Below are 20,729 nucleotides of genomic sequence, written 5' to 3' on the forward strand. Positions count from 1 at the left end.
CTCACTGCAGCGAGGGACTAAGGGGAGAAGAAGCGAACTCGCCTGCTTGCAGCCGGATTGGGCTTCTTAGGCTACTGGATGCCATTAGCTCCAGAGGGATCGACCGCAGGCCCAGTCCTTGGTGTTCGGTCCCGGAGCCGCGCCGCCGTCCCCCTTACAGAGCCAGAAGCAAGAAGAGGTCCGGAAAAACGGCGGCAGAAGACATCAGTCTTCACCAAGGTAGCGCACAGCACTGCAGCTGTGCGCCATTGCTCCTCATGCACACTTCACACTCCGGTCACTGAGGGTGCAGGGCGCTTGGGGGGGGGCGCCCTGAGCTGCAATAAAAACACCTTGGCTGGCAAAAATACCACAATATATAGCCCTAGAGGCTATATATGTGGTAAATTCCCCTGCCAGAATCCAGAAAAAAGCGGGAGAATAGGTCGCGGAAAAGGGGCGGAGCTATCTCCCTCAGACACACTGGCGCCATTTCTCCTTCACAGATCCGCTGGAAGGAAGCTCCCTGGCTCTCCCCTGCAGTCTACACTTCAGAACAGGGTAAAAACAGAGAGGGGGGGCACTAAATTTGGGCGCAATACATATATAATATAAAAAGCAACTATAGGGGACATAACTCAGTTAGTCCCTGCATTATATAGCGCTCTGGTGTGTGCTGGCATACTCTCACTCTGTCCCCCCAAAGGGCTTTTGTGGGTCCTGTCCTCATTCGGAGCATTCCTTGTGTGTGTGCGGTGTGTCGGTACGGCTGTGTCGACATGTTTGATGAGGATAATGATGTGGAGGCGGAGCAGATGCCTTTAGAAGGGATGTCACCCCCTGCGGGGCAGACACCTGAGTGGATGGGCTTATGGAAAGTAATGAGTGCACGTATAGACTCCTTATATAAGAAAATCGACGACGTGCCAAATGTGGGACAGCCGACTTCTCAGCTCGTGCCTGCCCAGGCGTCGCATGGGTCGTCAGGGGCTCTAAAACGCCCGCTACCTCAAGCAGACCCAGATGTCGACACTGATACTGACACCAGTGTCGACGACGATGAGTCAAACCTGATGCCCACTAAGGCCATTCACTGTATGATTGAGGCAATGAAAGAGGTGTTAAACATTTCTGATATAACTACTGGTACCACTAAAAAGGGTATTATGTTTGGAGAGAAAAAACTACCCGTAGTTTTTCCCCCATCAGATGAATTAAATGAAGTGTGTGAAGAAGCGTGGGCTTTCCCTGATAAAAAATTGGTAATTCCTAAGAAGGTACTAATGGCATTCCCTTTCCCGCCAGAGGATAGGTCACGTTGGGAAACACCCCCTAGAGTGGATAAAGCGCTCACACGTTTGTCTAAAAAGGTGGCACTACCGTCTCCGGATACGGCCGCCCTCAAGGAACCTGCTGATAGAAAGCAGGAGGCGATCCTGAAGTCTGTATATACACACACAGGCATTATACTTAGGCCAGCTATTGCGTCAGCTTGGATGTGCAGTGCTGCCGCTGCTTGGTCAGATAAACTGTCAGAAAATATTGACACATTAGACAGAGACACGATCCTGTTAACCATAGACCATATAAAAGACTCAGTCTTATATATGAGAGATGCACAGAGGGAAATCTGCCGACTGGCATCTAAAGTAAGTGCATTGTCCATTTCTGCTAGGAGAGGCTTATGGACTCGCCAGTGGACAGGAGATGCAGATTCTAAAAAGCACATGGAAGTGTTGCCATATAAGGGTGAGGAATTATTTGGGGATGGTCTCTCGGACCTAGTTTCCACAGCAACGTCTGGGAAGTCAGCATTTTTACCCCATGTCCCCTCACAGCCTAAGAAGGCGCCGTTTTATCAGGTTCAGTCCTTTCTGACCCAGAAAAACAGGCGTGGAAAAGGCGGGTCTTTTCTGTGCAGAGGTAGGGGAAAAAGGCTGCAACAAACAGCAGGTTCCCAGGAGCAAAAGTCCTCCCCCGCTTCCTCTTCCAAGTCCGCCGCATGACGGTGGGGCTCCACAGGCGGAGCCAGGTACGGTGGGGGGTCGCCTCAAAAATTTCAGCGATCAGTGGGTTCGCTCACAGGTGGATCCCTGGATCCTGCAAATAGTATCTCAGGGGTACAAGCTGGAATTCGAGGCGTCCCCACCCCACCGGTTCCTAAAATCTGCCTTGCCAATTGCTCCCTCAGACAGGGAGGCGGTGCTAACGGCAATTCACAAGCTGTATTCTCAGCAGGTGATAATCAAGGTACCCCTACTTCAACAAGGCCGGGGTTATTATTCCACACTATTTGTGGTACCGAAACCGGACGGTTCGGTGAGACCCATTCTAAATTTGAAATCCTTGAACACATACATAAAGAAATTCAAGTTCAAGATGGAATCGCTCAGGGCGGTTATTGCAAGCCTGGACGAGGGGGATTACATGGTATCCCTGGACATCAAGGATGCTTACTTGCATGTCCCCATTTACCATCCTCACCAGGAGTACCTCAGATTTGTGGTACAGAATTGCCATTACCAATTCCAGACGCTGCCGTTTGGACTGTCCACGGCACCGAGGGTATTTACCAAGGTTATGGCGGAAATGATGATACTCCTTCGAAGAAAGGGAGTTTTAATTATCCCGTACTTGGACGATCTCCTAATAAAGGCGAGGTCCAAGGAACAGTTGTTGGTGGGAGTAGCACTATCCCAGGAAGTGCTGCACCAGCACGGCTGGATTCTGAATATCCCAAAGTCACAGCTGGTTCCGACGACACGGCTACTGTTCCTGGGTATGATTCTGGATACAGTCCAGAGAAAAGTGTTTCTCCCGGAGGAGAAAGCCAGGGAGTTGTCATCTCTAGTCAGAGACCTCCTGAAACCAAAACAGGTATCAGTGCATCACTGCACGCGGGTCCTGGGAAAGATGGTGGCTTCTTACGAAGCAATTCCCTTCGGCAGGTTCCATGCCAGAATCTTTCAGTGGGACCTGTTGGATTAGTGGTCCGGATCGCATCTTCAGATGCATCGCTTAATAACCCTGTCTCCAAGAACCAGGGTGTCTCTACTGTGGTGGCTGCAGAGTGCTCATCTTCTAGAGGGCCGCAGGTTCGGCATACAGGACTGGGTCCTGGTGACCACGGATGCCAGCCTTCGAGGCTGGGGGGCAGTCACACAGGGAAGAAACTTCCAAGGACTATGGTCGAGTCAGGAGACTTCCCTTCACATAAATATTCTGGAACTAAGGGCCATCTACAATGCCCTAAGTCAAGCAAAATCCCTGCTCCTACACCAGCCGGTGCTGATCCAGTCAGACAACATCACGGCAGTCGCCCATGTAAATCGACAGGGCGGCACAAGAAGCAGGATGGCGATGGCAGAAGCCACAAAAATTCTCCGATGGGCGGAGAATCATGTACTAGCACTGTCAGCAGTGTTCATTCCGGGAGTGGACAACTGGGAAGCAGACTTCCTCAGCAGACACGACCTCCACCCGGGGGAGTGGGGACTTCACCCAGAAGTCTTCCAGATGCTGGTAAACCGTTGGGAAAAACCACAGGTAGACATGATGGCGTCCCGTCTCAACAAAAAGTTAAAAAAATATTGCGCCAGGTCAAGGGACCCTCAGGCGATAGCTGTGGACGCTCTAGTAACACCGTGGGTGTACCAGTCGGTTTATGTGTTCCCTCCTCTGCCTCTCATTCCAAAGGTATTGAGAATAATAAGAAAGCGAGGAGTAAACACAATTCTCATGGTTCCGGATTGGCCAAGACGAGCGTGGTACCCGGAACTTCAAGAGATGCTCTCAGAGGACCCGTGGCCTCTACCGCTCAGACAGGACCTGCTACAGCAGGGGCCCTGTCTGTTCCAAGACTTACCGCGGCTGCGTTTGACGGCATGGCGGTTGAACACCGGATCCTAAAGGAAAAGGGTATTCCGGAAGAAGTCATTCCTACGCTTATTAAGGCCAGGAAAGATGTTACGGCAACGCATTATCACCGCATATGGCGAAAATATGTTGCATGGTGCGAGGCCAATAAGGCCCCAACAGAGGAATTTCAACTAGGTCGATTTCTGCATTTCCTGCAAGCAGGAGTGGATATGGGCCTAAAACTAGGCTCCATTAAAGTACAGATCTCGGCTCTGTCGATTTTCTTTCAAAAAGAACTAGCTTCAGTACCTGAAGTTCAGACTTTTGTAAAAGGAGTGCTGCATATTCAGCCCCCGTTTGTGCCTCCAGTGGCACCTTGGGATCTCAACATGATGTTGAGTTTCTTAAAATCACATTGGTTTGAGCCACTAAAAACCGTGGATCTGAAATATCTCACGTGGAAAGTGGTCATGTTATTAGCCTTGGCTTCAGCCAGGCGAGTGTCAGAATTGGGGGCTTTATCATGTAAAAGCCCTTATCTGATTTTCCATATGGATAGGGCAGAGTTGAGGACTCGTCCCCAATTTCTCCCTAAGGTGGTGTCAGCGTTTCACCTGAACCAGCCTATTGTGGTGCCGGCGGCTACTTGTGAATTGGAGGACTCCAAGTTTCTAGACGTTGTCAGGGCCCTGAAAATATATGTTTCCAGGACGGCTGGAGTCAGAAAATCTGACTCGCTGTTTATCCTGTATGCACCCAACAAGTTGGGTGCTCCTGCTTCTAAGCAGTCTATTGCTCACTGGATTTGTAGTACAATTCAGCTTGCACATTCTGTGGCAGGCATGCCACAGCCAAAATCTGTAAAGGCCCATTCCACAAGGAAGGTGGGCTCATCTTGGGCGGCTGCCCGAGGGGTCTCGGCTTAACAACTTTGCCGAGCAGCTACTTGGTCAGGGGCAAATACGTTTGCAAAATTCTACAAATTTGATACCCTGGCTGAGGAGGACCTGGAGTTCTCTCATTCGGTGCTACAGAGTCATCCGCACTCTCCCGCCCGTTTGGCAGCTTTGGTATAACCCCCATGGTCCTTACGGAGTTCCCAGCATCCACTAGGACGTTAGAGAAAATAAGAATTTACTCACCGGTAATTCTATTTCTCGTAGTCCGTAGTGGATGCTGGGCGCCCATCCCAAGTGCGGATTGTCTGCAATACTTGTAAATAGTTATTGTTAACAAAAGGGTTATTGTTGAGCCATCTGTTGAGAGGCTCAGTTGTTTTCATACTGTCAAACTCTGGATATTGTATCACGAGTTGTACGGTGTGATTGGTGTGGCTGGTAAGAGTCTTACCCGGGATTCTAAATCCTTCCTTATTATGTCTGCTCGTCCGGGCACGGTGTCCTAACTGAGGCTTGGAGGATGGTCATAGTGGGAGGAGCCAGTGCACACCAGGTAGTCCTAAATCTTTCTAGAGTGCCCAGCCTCCTTCGGAGCCCGCTATTCCCCATGGTCCTTACGGAGTTCCCAGCATCCACTACGGACTACGAGAAATAGAATTACCGGTGAGTAAATTCTTATTTTAACTCGAGAACATTTATGTGGAGACCCGCTTCCTGGAACGACCATCTCCACTGGAAGTTCCTGCCTTGAGTGACTGCACCCCAGCCCCGGAGACTCGCATCTGTCGTCAGAAGTACCCAATCCAGGATAACGAACCGGCGTCCCTCTAGGAGGTGAGACCCTTGTAGCCACCACAGGAGGGAAATTCTGGCTCTGGGAGATAGACTTATCTTCCGGTGCAGGTGAGACCCGGACCATTTGCTCGGCAAGTCCCACTGAAACACCCGGGCATGAAACCTGCCGAACGGAATGGCTTCGTATGTCGCCACCATCTTCCCCAGAACGCGCGTACATTGATGGATGGACACAGTCTTCGGCTTCAGAAGTTCCCTGACCAACAACTGCAGTTCTAGAGCCTTTTCTTGTGGAAGAAAAACTCTCTGTAACTCCGTGTCGAGAATCATGCCCAGAAAAGACAGCTGGGTGGTCGGAATCAACTGAGATTTTGGTAAATTTAGCAGCCAACCGTGCTGTCAAAGCACCGACAGCACCAAGTCCACACTCCTTAGCAACCTTTCCTTGGACCTCGCCTTTATCAGGAGATCGTCCAAGTACGGGATAATTGAAACCCCCTGCTTGCGAAGGAGAACCATCATTTCTGCCATGACCTCTGTGAACACTCTCGGGGCCGTGGAAAGGCCAAACGGCAAAGTTTAAAATTGGTAATGAGAGTCCTTTATCGCAAACCTGAGGAAGGCCTGATGCGAAGGAAATATCGGGACGTGTAAGTAGGCATCCTTTATGTCGACTGACGCCATACAATTCCCCCCTTCTAGGCTGGAAATCACAGCTCGAAGAGATTCCATCTTGAACTTGAAAACGTTTAAGTATGGATTGAGGGATTTTAGATTCAGAATCGGTCTGACCGAACCGTCCGGTTTCGGGAACACAAATAGGCTTGAGTAGAACCCCTCCCCCCGTTGTGACGGTGGAACTGGAACAATGACCTTCTGTTGACACAATTTTTGTATCGCTGCCAACACCAGCTCCCTGTCCGGAAGAGACGCTGGTAAGGGCGAAACGAAAAAACGATGAGGGGGCACCTCCCGAAACTCCAGCTTGTATCCCTGAGAGACGATCTCTAGGACCCAAGGATCGAGGCCTGAATGAACCCAGACCTGACTGAAGAATCGGAGACGGCCCCCCACCAGTCCGGACTCCCCCAGGGAAGCCCCAACGTCATGCGGTGGACTTGGTAGAGGCAGGTGAGGACTTTTGGTCCTGGGCGCCTGACACGGCAGGCGTCTTCCTACCCCTTCCTTTACCCTTTGAAGCGAGGAAGGACGATCCCTTTCCACGCCTGTATTTATTAGGACGAAAGGACTGCATCTGCTGATGTGGTGCCTTTTTGTGCTGTGTGGGAACATAGGGAAGAAAAGAGGACTTACCCGCCGTCGCGATAGAGACCAGGTCCGCCAAGCCGTCCCCAAACAAGACATTACCTTTGAAGGGTAAAGCTTCCATAGCTCTCTTGGAGTCGGCATCAGCGTTCCATTGATGGATCAACAACGCCCTTTTTGCCGAAATTGACTTGGCATTGGCTCTTGATCCCAAGAGACAAACATCCCTCGCCGCATCCTTCAGGTAATCTGCAGCGTCCTTGATATAACCAAGAGTTAGAAGAACATTATCTTTATCAAGGGTATCCATGTCAGTAGCTAAATTCTCGGCCCATTTAGCAATAGCACTACTCACCCACACCGACACCACTGCAGGTCTGAGCAATGCGCCTGTATTAGCGAGAAATCTCCCCGTTACTGGCAGGGAGTGATGGAGGTCCGGCCCAGCGTCTCCTTTCAGCCGCGTGAAGGAGAGAAGATGGCGCCGTGAGCCGCGCGCTAAGCTCCGCCCCTTCCCGGACGGCTTCAGCGCGCCCAATTTGAAAATTCCGGCGGGGGCCGAGGAACGGTGCCGAGGCACCGACAGTGCTTCTGCCGGCGACCCGGACCCCAGTGACCTGCTGCCCAGGGCGCCCCCCCAGCACCCTGAGTGCCGTCAGTGATGTGTGTGGGAGCATGGAGCGCAGCGTCACCGCTGCGCTGTACCTGGTCACCGAAGTCTTCTGCCGTCCTGAAGTCTTCTGATCTTCTCATACTCACCCGACTTCTTTCTTCTGGCTTCTGTGAGGGGGTGACGGCGTGGCTCTGGGATCAAGCAGCTAGGCGCACCAAGTGATCGAACCCTCTGAAGCTAATGGTGTCCAGTAGCCGAGAAGCAGAGCCCTTTAAACTAAGAAGTAGTAGGTCTGCTTCACCCCCCTCACTCCCACGCTGCAGGGAGCAAGTAGCCAGCAGGTCTCCCTGAAAATAAAAAAACCTAACAAAAGTCTTTTCCAGAGAAACTCAGTAGAGCTCCCCTGTGAGTGTCCAGTCAGTCCTGGGCACAAAGTCTAACTGAGGTCTGGAGGAGGGGCATAGAGGGAGGAGCCAGTTCACACCCAGTCTTAAGTCTTTTCAGTGTGCCCAGGCTCCTGCGGATCCTGTCTATACCCCATGGTCCTTTTGGAGTCCCCAGCATCCTGTAGGACGTAAGAGAAATATTGAATTTCCATGTGCTCAACCTCTCCTTCTGTAAACGTTTCTTTGTATTTTTTCCATTACATTAGTGCCACTAGTGGCATTTGCGCTCGCCACGCTGTCGGTATGTCGGCGGTCGGGCTCCCGGCGCCGGTATGCTGGTCGCATACCATACTACACCCGTCCCCAACCCCAGGTGATGGAATGACAGCCTATGCACCCACAAAAAGCATAATAGTAAGACAGTAACCCTGAATAGTTCTTCACGATCGTGCTCTGCCCGTGAGGTCCTGCCATTTGCTACTTACAGAAAGAACATTACACTAGGAGCTAGAACTAAATTTGCTGCTTCAAGGAGTCCTGGTTATGCTGCCACTGAAATTAGCTGCTGTGGCGGTGTTTAGCCACGTGTGTAGTATGGTATGCCGGCGGTTGGGCTCTCGGCGACCAGCATACCGGCGCCGGGAGCCCGACTGCCGCATACCGACAGCGTGGCAAGCGCAAATGAGCCCCTTGCGGGCTCGGTGGCGCGGGGGGGGGGGGGGGTCGTGGACCCCCACGAGGGAGAATCTGTCGGTATCCCGGGAGTCTGGATTCCGGCGCCGGTATACTGTGCGCCCGGATCCCGACATTCGGCAGCCTGAAGACCACCCGTCAGGGACAGGTGTTAGCTTGGACATAATGCGGCAGATGTATTAACCTGGGGAAGGCATAAGGAAGTGATAAACCAGTGATATGTGCAAGGTGATAAAGGCACCAGCCAATCGGCTCCAATATGTAAATTAACAGTTAGGAGCCGATTGGCTGGTGCATTTATCACCTTGCACATATCACTAGTTTATCACTTCCTTATGCGTTCTCCGGGTTAATACATCTGCCCCAATATGCTGGACGCAGGCTGTGTATTTGTATACTGAACAAACAGGAAAAACAAAAGAATATACAATGACTTATACAACATGCAAAAGGTGAGCTGGCCTGGCAAGGGGTGGTCTTCTGTTTGCCGGCGGTCGGGCTCCCGGCGCTCAGTATACCGGCGCCGGGAGACCGACCGCCGGCTTACCGACACTTATTTTCCCTCGTGGGGGTCCACCACCCCCATAGAGGGAGAATAAAATAGTGTGGCGCGCGTAGCGTGGCGAGCGCAGCGAGCCCGCAAGGGGCTCATTTGCGCTCGCCAAGCTGTCGGTAAGCCGGCGGTCGGGCTCCCGGCGCCGGGATGCTGGTCGCCGGGAGCCCGACCGCCGGCCACCCGTAGGGAACCCCTGGCAAGGTCTGGATTCATAGGATGTGGGAAGTGCTGCAGATTTATTCTGGCCTATGTCTACTCCTATGGGGGTATTAATTTGTTTTGTTCATAGCTCCCTTCTAAAGTGACATGGAGCTATTCAATTGTTTATGGGCTCCCATCACTTATCGCAGATTTCTGCTCACACCCTCCTGGGGACGCCTTAACTGCATCGCTCCCAGTAGGTTGCACAGGAAAACACGCTTTACGGAGCTAATCCTGGAGCCTCTGGGTGTTAAAATGCGGCACTCGTGACCTGGCTGGACACCCAAACAATTGAATAACTCCTGTTCACTTTAGACACTAGCAAGAAACAATTTAATTCCTCCCAATGTCTCTTGCCATGGTGGTAAATTTGATGGTGTAGCAGGTTCCATCCATCCTCAGAAGCTAGATTAGATTGAGGTGTGATCACTCGTGAGGTGATGGTGGTTGTTGTTGTTGTTATGTTAGTGCCTTTTAAAAAAAAATCTAGATATATTTATAGTTTGGTGGGGTGTACACGTTCATGTGCTAGTTCAGTGGTTCCTACCCTCTGTCCTCAAGTACCCCCAACAGTTCATGTTTTCCAGGTCTCCTCACAGGATTGCAAGTGAAAGAATTGGCTCCACCTGTGGGGCTTTTAAAATGTCAGTGAGTAATGACTACACCTGTTCAACTGCTAGGTGACATGGAAAACATGAACTGTTAGGGGTACTTGAGGACTGAGGTTGGGAACTAGTTCCTGGATCTGGGCAGATTGTGCTTACACCCACTGTGTTAGTTCTTGACTTTGGGCTGTTGACAGTTACAGTCACTGGGGGGAATTCAGTTGTTACCCGCGGCTACCACTACGGGGCGCAAAACAGGACAATTTTAATTGTTGCTCCATTCAGATACTCGGCAATAGCGGGGATGACATTTCTTCTCCTAGCGCACATTTCTTCTTGCACCACTGGAGGCTAAGTCGGAGCTTTGTGGATCTGGACATTAGACAGGTGGAACCATTTTACGTGGCTAAACCCTGTCTGTTAGGCCGCCACATTCGCAATGTGCATGTGCTCCCAAACAACAATTGAATCGTGACAATTGTTTGGGCAACTAAATAGCCCCATTTAGACAGGACTTTTAGACTCTCAAAACAATTGAATTCCCCCCACTGTGCTGGTTCCTGGCTTTGTGCAGTTGTGGATCGAATGCGACATTGTCCGGTCAGCCATGCTGCACGGCCAACCGGAAGATATCATGTGCGACTCGGTGCATTGTAATGAAGGCCAGAAAAAGATGACGCTCCATCCTTCATTACATTGTCTAATGTGTACAGGCAATTTGGCATGGTCCGGGCTCGACCATCGGCCTGATTGCGCATCGTACAAGTGAGTACCCACCCTTAGTGACTACAGGCCCTGCGCTACTGCCTGGCTCTGGGCAGTTGGCGGGTGTACGTGTTCATGTTCTAGTTCCTGGCTCTGGGCAGTTGGCGGGTGTACGTGTTCTAGTTCCTGGCTCTGGGCAGTTGGCGGGTGTACGTGTTCATGTTCTAGTTCCTGGCTCTGGGCAGTTGGCGGGTGTAGGTGTTCATGTTCTAGTTCCTGGCTCTGGGCAGTTGGCGGGTGTACGTGTTCATGTTCTAGTTCCTGGCTCTGGGCAGTTGGCGGGTGTACATGTTCTAGTTCCTGGCTCTGGGCAGTTGGCGGGTGTACGTGTTCATGTTCTAGTTCCTGGCTCTGGGCAGTTGGTGGGTGTACGTGTACATGTTCTAGTTCCTGGCTCTGGGCAGTTGGTGGGTGTATGTGTTCATGTTCTAGTTCCTGGCTCTGGGCAGTTGGCGGGTGTACGTGTTCATGTTCTAGTTCCTGGCTCTGGGCAGTTGGCGGGTGTACGTGTACATGTTCTAGTTCCTGGCTCTGGGCAGTTGGCGGGTGTACGTGTTCATGTTCTAGTTCCTGGCTCTGGGCAGTTGGGTGTACGTGTTCATGTTCTAGTTCCTGGCTCTGGGCAGTTGGCGGGTGTACGTGTTTTGGTTCCTGGCTCTGGGCAGTTGGCGGGTGTACGTGTTCATGTTCTAGTTCCTGGCTCTGGGCAGTTGGCGGGTGTAGGTGTTCATGTTCTAGTTCCTGGCTCTGGGTAGTTGGCGGGTGTACGTGTTCATGTTCTAGTTCCTGGCTCTGGGCAGTTGGCGGGTGTAGGTGTTCATGTTCTAGTTCCTGGCTCTGGGTAGTTGGCGGGTGTACGTGTTCATGTTCTAGTTCCTGGCTCTGGGCAGTTGGCGGGTGTACGTGTTCATGTTCTAGTTCCTGGCTCTGGGCAGTTGGCGGGTGTACGTGTTCATGTTCTAGTTCCTGGCTCTGGGCAGTTGGCGGGTGTACGTGTTCATGTTCTAGTTCCTGGCTCTGGGCAGTTGGCGGGTGTACGTGTTCATGGTCTAGTTCCTGGCTCTGGGCAGTTGGCGGGTGTACGTGTTCATGTTCTAGTTCCTGGCTCTGGGCAGTTGGCGGGTGTACGTGTTCATGTTCTAGTTCCTGGCTCTGGGCAGTTGGCGGGTGTACGTGTTCATGTTCTAGTTCCTGGCTCTGGGCAGTTGGCGGGTGTACGTGTTCATGTTCTAGTTCCTGGCTCTGGGCAGTTGGCGGGTATACGTGTTCATGGTCTAGTTCCTGGCTCTGGGCAGTTGGCGGGTGTACGTGTTCATGTTCTAGTTCCTGGCTCTGGGCAGTTGGCGGGTGTACGTGTTCATGTTCTAGTTCCTGGCTCTGGGCAGTTGGCGGGTGTACGTGTTCATGTTCTAGTTCCTGGCTCTGGGCAGTTGGCGGGTGTACGTGTTCATGTTCTAGTTCCTGGCTCTGGGCAGTTGGCGGGTGTACGTGTTCATGTTCTAGTTCCTGGCTCTGGGCAGTTGGTGGGTGTACATGTTCATGTTCTAGTTCCTGGCTCTGGGCAGTTGGCGGGTGTAGGTGTTCATGTTCTAGTTCCTGTCTCTGGGCAGTTGGTGGGTGTACGTGTTCATGTTCTAGTTCCTGGCTCTGGGCAGTTGGCGGGTGTAGGTGTTCATGTTCTAGTTCCTGGTTCTGGGCAGTTGATTACAGGCCCTGTGCTAGTTCTTGGATCTGGGCATTTGGTGATTACAGGCCCTGTGCTAGTCACTGGATCATTGAATTATTCATGTCTGTGGAACCTTTCCAAGTCTTTCATAGCGTTTTAGTATTAAGAACCGCAATGCCCTGTTTTCCCATCAGTGTGAAACGTCAGGCTCCAGCATCCATCAGACAGAGCTTCTGTCCCTTGACTTGTGTTTTGCTGACTGGACTCAGCTGGGTCATATGCTGCTATTCTCCAATACTGACAATGTACAGTCACATGTTCTCAGACACCTCTTCCGCCACCACTGTACTTGGCTACTAACCGCCTGTAACCATTGTGTTACTCTGCAGAACTCTGGTCAGGCCTTTCATCAGTAGTGTGTTATGGTTTGTGAATCTTTCCTGGCATGTTCACGCTGGTCTGGAATTTGATTCTTTTTGCCTCTAAATAATGAAATCTCCTGAAAAAAAGCATGTAACAGACCGTATGGTTTTTGTGTTGTTTTGACAGGCCAGCTTCAGTATCACCGTGATCTCCCAGATTTTGTCTGTGCTGGATATTGTTGCACAGTTTATTTCCAATATCCATTGTGCGTTCTTACATATGTACCTTTTAACGCTTCTGATTCTGTACAGTGTTTAGTAGTAAGCTGGTGAAATGCAGAACAGTGTATCCTTGCCTTCAACATGCCTTTTATTTGGTATGGTAAATTCTGTCTGTCTCTTCCATATGGAACGTATAGTAAGTTTCCACTAAAGCTGATTTCATCTGTGCTGGAACAGTGAGTCATCGGCACATTACTGTTACTGCTGGGAAGTCTGCTGTACAATAGTTATCGTTGTCGCCTTTTGCTCATTTATATAGGTAAGGGCTATCACCTTGTAGATTGATGTGTCTCCACAGGGGCTGTTGATAATGTGTCCAGCAAAGATGGGGAAATGGAGGGGCTCTATGCTTTTTTTCAGGGTCTTCATATCAAATTAGCCGTGTTTACATGTGATAGAAATAACTCTAGTTACTGGTTTCTGCAGGAGTCCACGTACAGTAGATTTCAGGTGCTCAAGGATCACTTGCTCTGCACATTCCTGATATGGGGTAGATCCATAATGAATGACTGAGTAACATACGGATTATAGTACATTTCCATACGGCTTTCCCTAAACCTGCTTACCGCCTCTGGTTCGGTGGTGAATAGAGGGGTTAAAATTTGACGTTTGAATTATGCAACAAACCGTGTACAAAATAAGAACTTCTTCCTACATTGTTTTGTCCCCTTTTCTCATTGTAGTGAATGTTGAAAAAATTGAAATAAAAGTGTTGACGCACAAGAAGGAGAAGAATGCAGACTGCTGTTTTGAGGTATTTTTACTCAACACAAGGGGGTGGATGTGAGTGACTTGCACATATTTCACAAACTTATATCCCTGGTTATTTCCGGGGCAACCCAGGTCCAGGTTTGAGGTGAAAGTGTCTACCTGGATTTGTTACCGGGCAAATTTGACCCCTTTTAGCTAACATGGTTGAATCTGGCACTGACCCGGGTAGCCTGCCGTGTGAACGGTGTGACCTGGGTCATCCAACTCTTGTCACGCCAAAAGTATACAGCGAGACACTCTAGCTGAAAGGATTCAACTGGTCAAATAATATGGGAATGTTCTAAAAATAGATTTATGGCCATAGAGGGAATTAGTTGAAGTACAGTAACTTTATTACTTGATGTAGACTGTGAATTAATAAACGTGGCCCTACAGCGCCAATCTGTGTTGCTAGTTAACTTGTAAAAATAACACTATAGGGGCATTGATAACTACTAAAAATAAAATCACTAAGGGGGTGTCTTTGGGACGGCCAGGCCTTGCTCCCATAGAGATGAATGAGACTAACCACTCATTGTAAGGACCATGCTTTTACTAGTAGGTTAATGTTTTGGGATGGAACCTTTTGGTTCCAGTGACTCAATACTTACTTGCAAATGGGTGCTACCATCTGTTTTTCACTCGCGTTCCTAGCCGGCAAAGCACACTTCAAAAGTTTGATATTGCAAGATGAATGCTGTACGTTTTACACTACTGTATTTCAATTACACAAATGTAAAGGAAAAAATATAGGGTTAGTGCAGTGCTTCTCAACCTCGGTCCCCAAGTACCCCCAACAGTTCATGTTTTCCAGGTCCCCTAGCAGTTGAACAGGTGTATTCATTACTCACCGACACATTATAAAAGACCCACAGGTGGAGCAAATTATTTCACAATCCTGTGAGGAGACCTGGAAAACATGAACTGTTGGGGGGTACCTGAGGACCGAGGTTGAGAACCACTGGGTTAGTGAGCCTTAATTAAGAACATGTTCATGTTAATGTCCATTTAGGCGCCTTCATATGTATCCGATTTATCGGCAATCTTCTAGATAATCATAGAGATGAAAGACAGTGGATGCAGGATGCATCGCAGGCACATCTGCCTGACCCTGCCACTGGTATAAACGCATCCACACTGACTTACTGTACTCCAGGAAATTGCTGGTCTGTAACGTCCTTTCTATAAACCCTGTGGAATACTGGGACAGCAGTAAACAATTACACACATTCGTTTTTCTCTTTGATGTTATACTCCGAGGTATAAGGTCTGTTCCTTATAGGGAATTCTCTCCCCGCTAAGCAAGAGCTACACAAGCGATGGACATTCCTGTAAAATCACAGAGCAACTTTACTTAAAGTCATTTCAGAGAATTTTGCTCTATATTGTTCTAGCCATGCCATTGTAGATTATAACATACACTTTTTTTTTTAAACAAGTTTTTATTTTTTTATTTTATTGAAGCATCAAGTGTCGCTTAAACATTGTAGTGAACAACAGGGCAAGTATTAAGGACAAAAATAATAGCACAATAATACATGGGATACATAGCGTCATCAAGACCATAAAATATGGAGATCCACTACAATGAAAGGTGAAATGACGCAACAAAAGTCTATGATAACATAAACTTTTCACTGCATTTGGATGTATTCCACACAATATACACTTGGCCCTCTTAAGAAGTTGCTATGGTGTGTTTTTCTTGGTTTTTGCTTTTTAATTACATCTGTTTTCTTTAGGTAATTTGGTCTGATTCCTCTGTGTCCTTAATAACGAAGTCTTCTGCCGAAGTTACAGAGCTAATTTCTAAGGTAATGGCATAACTTCTCTGCCGCAGGCATGGCTAGTGATCTGGCAGGATTAGTGGTTTTAGCCAGTACTGGTATAATGCGCAGTCTCCATGTGTCCTTGCAGCTCTCCCATCTGTTCTCAGACGATTTTGAGAAATGCATTCCTTACCGTGGAGGCGTGGACTCCTATTCCATGGATAGGAACCATGTGGACCTTGATTTAGATCTCCGGTAAGAGCTTTTACTTCCTGGTTACGGCTACGCTAAATATGCATCCAGGTTCCCTGTCTGCGTTTATCTTGAACACTGGGGGCTATATATGGCTGAGCTTTGTTTTCTGCTTTTTAGATGTTTGGCGTCTCTGCCCCCGCAAGTATTAAAGAGTGACCTTATCAAGAAGTTCTTCAGCAATTCAACAAACCATCAACAGCATCAGAACTTGAGTGAGTTTTCCCAGCATTTCCCCTACTTTACAGCTGCTGTTCTTGCAAGTCCTGCTTTCCTGATTTGTTTTTTTTTTTCCCCCCACAGGCCTTGGCAATCCATGCCATGTTAAAGTAAACACTCCCGTGGGCCCATCTATAAGGTATGTAGGCACCAGCTGCCGAGTGCACTCAAACATGGGATTAGGTAGAGATTACGCTGTCTGTATTTTTGACCATCCGCCATTTCAAGCCTACATTTATATTGGTTCTATTCACAGGCCAATATGTGGTGTGGCCGGTATCCAGTCTTCCCACAATAACATGGTATTGCACCACAGTGGGGCAACGATGACAATGTCCCCATGTTCCAGTTCATCCTCAATAACATATCGGCCCCAAGTGGAGGCCAACTCCTCTGCTGTCATCTCCTCCAGCGTGCCAAGCCCACAGACCCAAGAGCAGCAGGACATACTGGAATGGCTCCGGAAATTACGCCTTCACAAATACTACGCAGTATTCAGTCAGCTGTCCATGAAAAAGGTAACAGCCGCTATGATCGGCTGCATGTTAAATGACGAAATACGAATTTGTGTGTGTTGGAAATGTAGAATTAATTGGCCTGGATGGAGACACATGGTCACATGTAGGTCAGCCGTTGCTCTCCAGCTGCTCTGGAACTACAAATCCCTGCATGCTACTAACTTCTCTGAATTTCTACTGGATTCCTACAAATCACACCATTGGCCGTGTAATCGGATATTGGGTAAGCTGTCCGTGGTGTCGGCTAAAGCATTGATGTGGCCTTTTAGTTTATCTAATACTTTCTGGAGAAGTTGCCAATTACTGATCAGACTTTGCAGGTAATCTCACTTCACATCCTAAAATCTACTTTTTAGAAGTTGTATAATGGTTGATAAAGAAATCTGAGTGCCCCCCATCTAAGTATGCCACCTGTATGCAATGTTTTTATATCTTCTTTTCTCTGACGTCCTAGTGGATGCTGGGAACTCCGTAAGGACCATGGGGAATAGCGGCTCCGCAGGAGACTGGGCAAAAAAGTAAAGCTTTAGGACTACCTGGTGTGCACTGGCTCCTCCCCCTATGACCCTCCTCCAAGCCTCAGTTAGATTTTTGTGCCCGGCCGAGAAGGGTGCACACTAGGGGCTCTCCTGAGCTTCTTAGTAAAAGTTTAGTTTTAGGTTTTTTATTTTCAGTGAGACCTGCTGGCAACAGGCTCACTGCATCGAGGGACTAAGGGGAGAAGAAGCGAACTCACCTGCGTGCAGAGTGGATTGGGCTTCTTAGGCTACTGGACACCATTAGCTCCAGAGGGACCGAACACAGGCCCAGCCTCGGACCTCGGTCCCAGAGCCGCGCCGCCGGCCCCCTTATAGAGCCAGAAGCAAGAAGAGGTCCGGAAAAATCGGCGGCAGAAGACATCAGTCTTCACCAAGGTAGCGCACAGCACTGCAGCTGTGCGCCATTGCTCCTCATACACACCTCACACTGCAGTCACTGAGGGTGCAGGGCGCTGGGGGGGGGGGGGGGCGCCCTGAGCAGCAATAAAAACACCTTGGCTGGCAAACATACATCACATATAACCCCCAGGGCTATATGGATGTATTTTAACCCCTGCCAGAATCCATAAAAATGCGGGAGAAGAGTCCGCGAAAAAGGGGCGGAGCCTATCTCCTCAGCACACTGGCGCCATTTTCTCTCACAGCTCCGTTGGAGGGAAGCTCCCTGGCTCTCCCCTGCAGTTACTACACTACAGAAAGGGGTTAAAAAAGAGAGGGGGGCACTAATTAGGCGCAGTATTAATAAAACAGCAGCTATAAGGGGAAAAACACTTCTATAAGGTTATCCCTGTATATATATAGCGCTCTGGTGTGTGCTGGCATACTCTCCCTCTGTCTCCCCAAAGGGCTAGTGGGGTCCTGTCCTCTATCAGAGCATTCCCTGTGTGTGTGTGTGTGTGTGTGTGTGTCGGTACGATTGTGTCGACATGTATGAGGAGGAAAATGGTGTGGAGGCGGAGCAATTGCCTTTAATGGAGATGTCACCCCCTAGGGAGTCGACACCTGAGTGGCTGAGCTTATGGAAGGAATTACGTGACAGTGTCAGCTCTTTACAAAAGATTGATGACATGAGACAGCCGGCTACTCAGCCTGTGCCTGTCCAGGTGTCTCAAAAGCCATCGGGGCTCTAAAACGCCCGTTACCTCAGATGGCAGATACAGACGCCGACACGGATACTGATTCCAGTGTCGACGATTAAGAGACGAATGTGACTTCCAGTAGGGCCACTCGTTACATGATTGAGGCTATGGAAAATGTTTTACATATTTCTGATAATACCAGTACCACTAAAAAGGGTATTATGTTGGGTGAGAAAAAACTGCCGGTAGTTTTTCCTGCATCTGAGGAATTAAATAAAGTGTGTGATGATGCGTGGGTTTCCCCCGATTAAAAACTGTTAATTCCTAAAAAGTTATTAGCATCATACCCCTTCCCGCCAGAGGATAGGGCACGTTGGGAAACACCCCCTAGGGTGGATAAAGCGCTCACACGCTTGTCTAAACAGGTGGCACTACCGTCCCTGGATACGGCCGCCCTTAAGGAATCTGCTGACAGAAAGCAGGAAAATATCCTAAAAATGTATATACACTCACACGGGTGTGATACTGCGACCAGCAATCGCCTCAGCCTGGATGTGCAGTGCTGGGGTGGCTTGGTCGGATTCCCTGACTGACAATATTGATACCCTAGATAGGGACAGTATATTACTGACTATAGAGCATTTAAAAGATGCATTTCTATATATGCGTGATGCACAGAGGGATATTTGCCGACTGGCATCAAGAGTAAGTGCGCTGTACATTTCTGCCAGAAGAGGGTTATGGACAAGACAGTGGTCAGGTGATGCTGATTCCAAAAGGCATATGGAAGTATTGCCTTATAAAAGGGAGGAGTTATTTGGGGTAGGTCTAACAGACCTGGTGGCCACGGCAACGGCTGGGAAATCCACATTTTTACCCCAGGTAGCCTCTCAACATAAGAAGACGCCGTATTATCAGGCGCAGTCCTTTAGGCCCCATAAGGGCAAGCGGGCAAAAGACTCCTCATTCCTGCCCCGTGGCAGAGGGAGAGGAAAAAGGCTGCAGCAGAAGCCATTCACAAGCTGTATTCCCAGCAGGTGATAATCAAGGTACCCCTCCTACAACAGGGAAAGGGGTATTATTCCACGCTGTTTGTGGTACCGAAGCCGGACGGCTCGGTGAGACTTATTTTAAATCTGAAATCCTTGAACACTTACATACAAAGGTTCAAATTCAAGATGGAGTCACTCAGAGCAGTGATTGCAAACCTGGAAGAAGGGGACTATATGGTGTCTCTGGACATCAAAGATGCTTACCTACATGTCCCAATTTACCCTTCTCACCAAGGGTACCTCAGGTTTGTGGTACACAACTGTCACTATCAGTTTCAGACGCTGCCGTTTGGATTGTCCACGGCACCCCGGGTCTTTACCAAGGTAATGGCCGAAATGATGATACTCCTTCGAAGGAAGGGAGTTTTAGTTATCCCTTACTTGGACGATCTCCTGATAAGGGCAAGATCCAGGGAACAGTTGGAAGTCGGAGTAGCACTATCTCAGATAGTGCTGCGCCAGCACGGTTGGATTCTCAATATTCCAAAATCGCAGCTGATCCCGACGACACGACTTCTATTCCTAGGGATGATCCTGGACACAGTCCAGAAAAAGGTGTTTCTCCCGGAGGAGAAAGCCAGGGAGTTATCCGAACTAGTCAGAAATCTCCTAACACCAGGCCAAGTCTCAGTGCATCAATGCACAAGGGTCCTGGGAAAGATGGTGGCTTCTTACGAAGCAATCCCATTCGGCAGATTCCACGCAAGAACTTTCCAGTGGGATCTGCTAGACAAATGGTCCGGGTCGCATCTTCAGATGCATCGGCGGTTAATCTTGTCACCAAGGACAAGGGTGTCTCTCCTGTGGTGGTTGCAGAGTGCTCATCTTCTAGAGGGCCGCAGATTCGGCATTCAGGACTGGGTCCTGGTGACCACGGATGCCAGCCTAAGAGGCTGGGGAGCAGTCACACAGGGAAGGAATTTCCAGGGCTTGTGGTCAAGCCTGGAGACATCACTTCACATAAATATCCTGGAGCTAAGGGCCATCTACAATGCTCTAAGCCTAGCAAGACCTCTGCTTCAAGGTCAGCCGGTGCTGATCCAGTCAGACAACATCACGGCAGTCGCCCACGTAAACAGACAGGGCGGCACAAGAAGCAGGAGGGCAATGACAGAAGTTGCAAGGATTCTTCGCTGGGCGGAAAATCATGTGATAGCACTGTCAGCAGTGTTCATTCCGGGAGTGGACAACTGGGAAGCAGACTTCCTCAGCAGACACGACCTCCACCCGGGAGAGTGGGGACTTCACCCAGAAGTCTTCCACATGATTGTGAACCGTTGGGAAAAACCAAAGGTGGACATGATGGCGTCCCGCCTCAACAAAAAACTAGACAGGTATTGCGCCAGGTCAAGGGACCCTCAGGCAATAGCTGTGGACGCTCTGGTAACACCGTGGGTGTACCAGTCAGTGTATGTGTTCCCTCCTCTGCCTCTCATACCCAAGGTACTGAGAATCATAAGAAGGAGAGGAGTAAGGACTATACTCGTGGCTCCGGATTGGCCAAGAAGGACTTGGTACCCGGAACTTCAAGAGATGCTCACAGAGGACCCGTGGCCTCTACCTCTAAGTAAGGACCTGCTCCAGCAGGGACCCTGTCTGTTCCAAGACTTACCGCGGCTGCATTT

The 20,729-nt window shown here is 49.5% G+C and overlaps 1 protein-coding gene across 5 annotated transcripts in view; it reads left to right on the top strand.

The window, feature by feature from the left end:
• ZCCHC14 (zinc finger CCHC-type containing 14) overlaps positions 1-20,729 on the top strand; it is a 152,428-nt gene that overhangs the window by 96,582 nt on the left and 35,117 nt on the right. For all 5 annotated transcript variants that reach the window (XM_063945670.1, XM_063945671.1, XM_063945672.1 and 2 more), the window contains exons 4-9: positions 13,610-13,680; positions 15,419-15,490; positions 15,594-15,700; positions 15,818-15,912; positions 16,001-16,055; positions 16,173-16,434. In XM_063945670.1, coding sequence (XP_063801740.1) covers positions 13,610-13,680; positions 15,419-15,490; positions 15,594-15,700; positions 15,818-15,912; positions 16,001-16,055; positions 16,173-16,434 — 662 coding nt within the window. The remainder of the gene's footprint in view (positions 1-13,609; positions 13,681-15,418; positions 15,491-15,593; positions 15,701-15,817; positions 15,913-16,000; positions 16,056-16,172; positions 16,435-20,729) is intronic.

The sequence above is a fragment of the Pseudophryne corroboree genome, chromosome 11, assembly GCF_028390025.1.
Source record: "Pseudophryne corroboree isolate aPseCor3 chromosome 11, aPseCor3.hap2, whole genome shotgun sequence".
NCBI lineage: Eukaryota > Metazoa > Chordata > Amphibia > Anura > Myobatrachidae > Pseudophryne > Pseudophryne corroboree.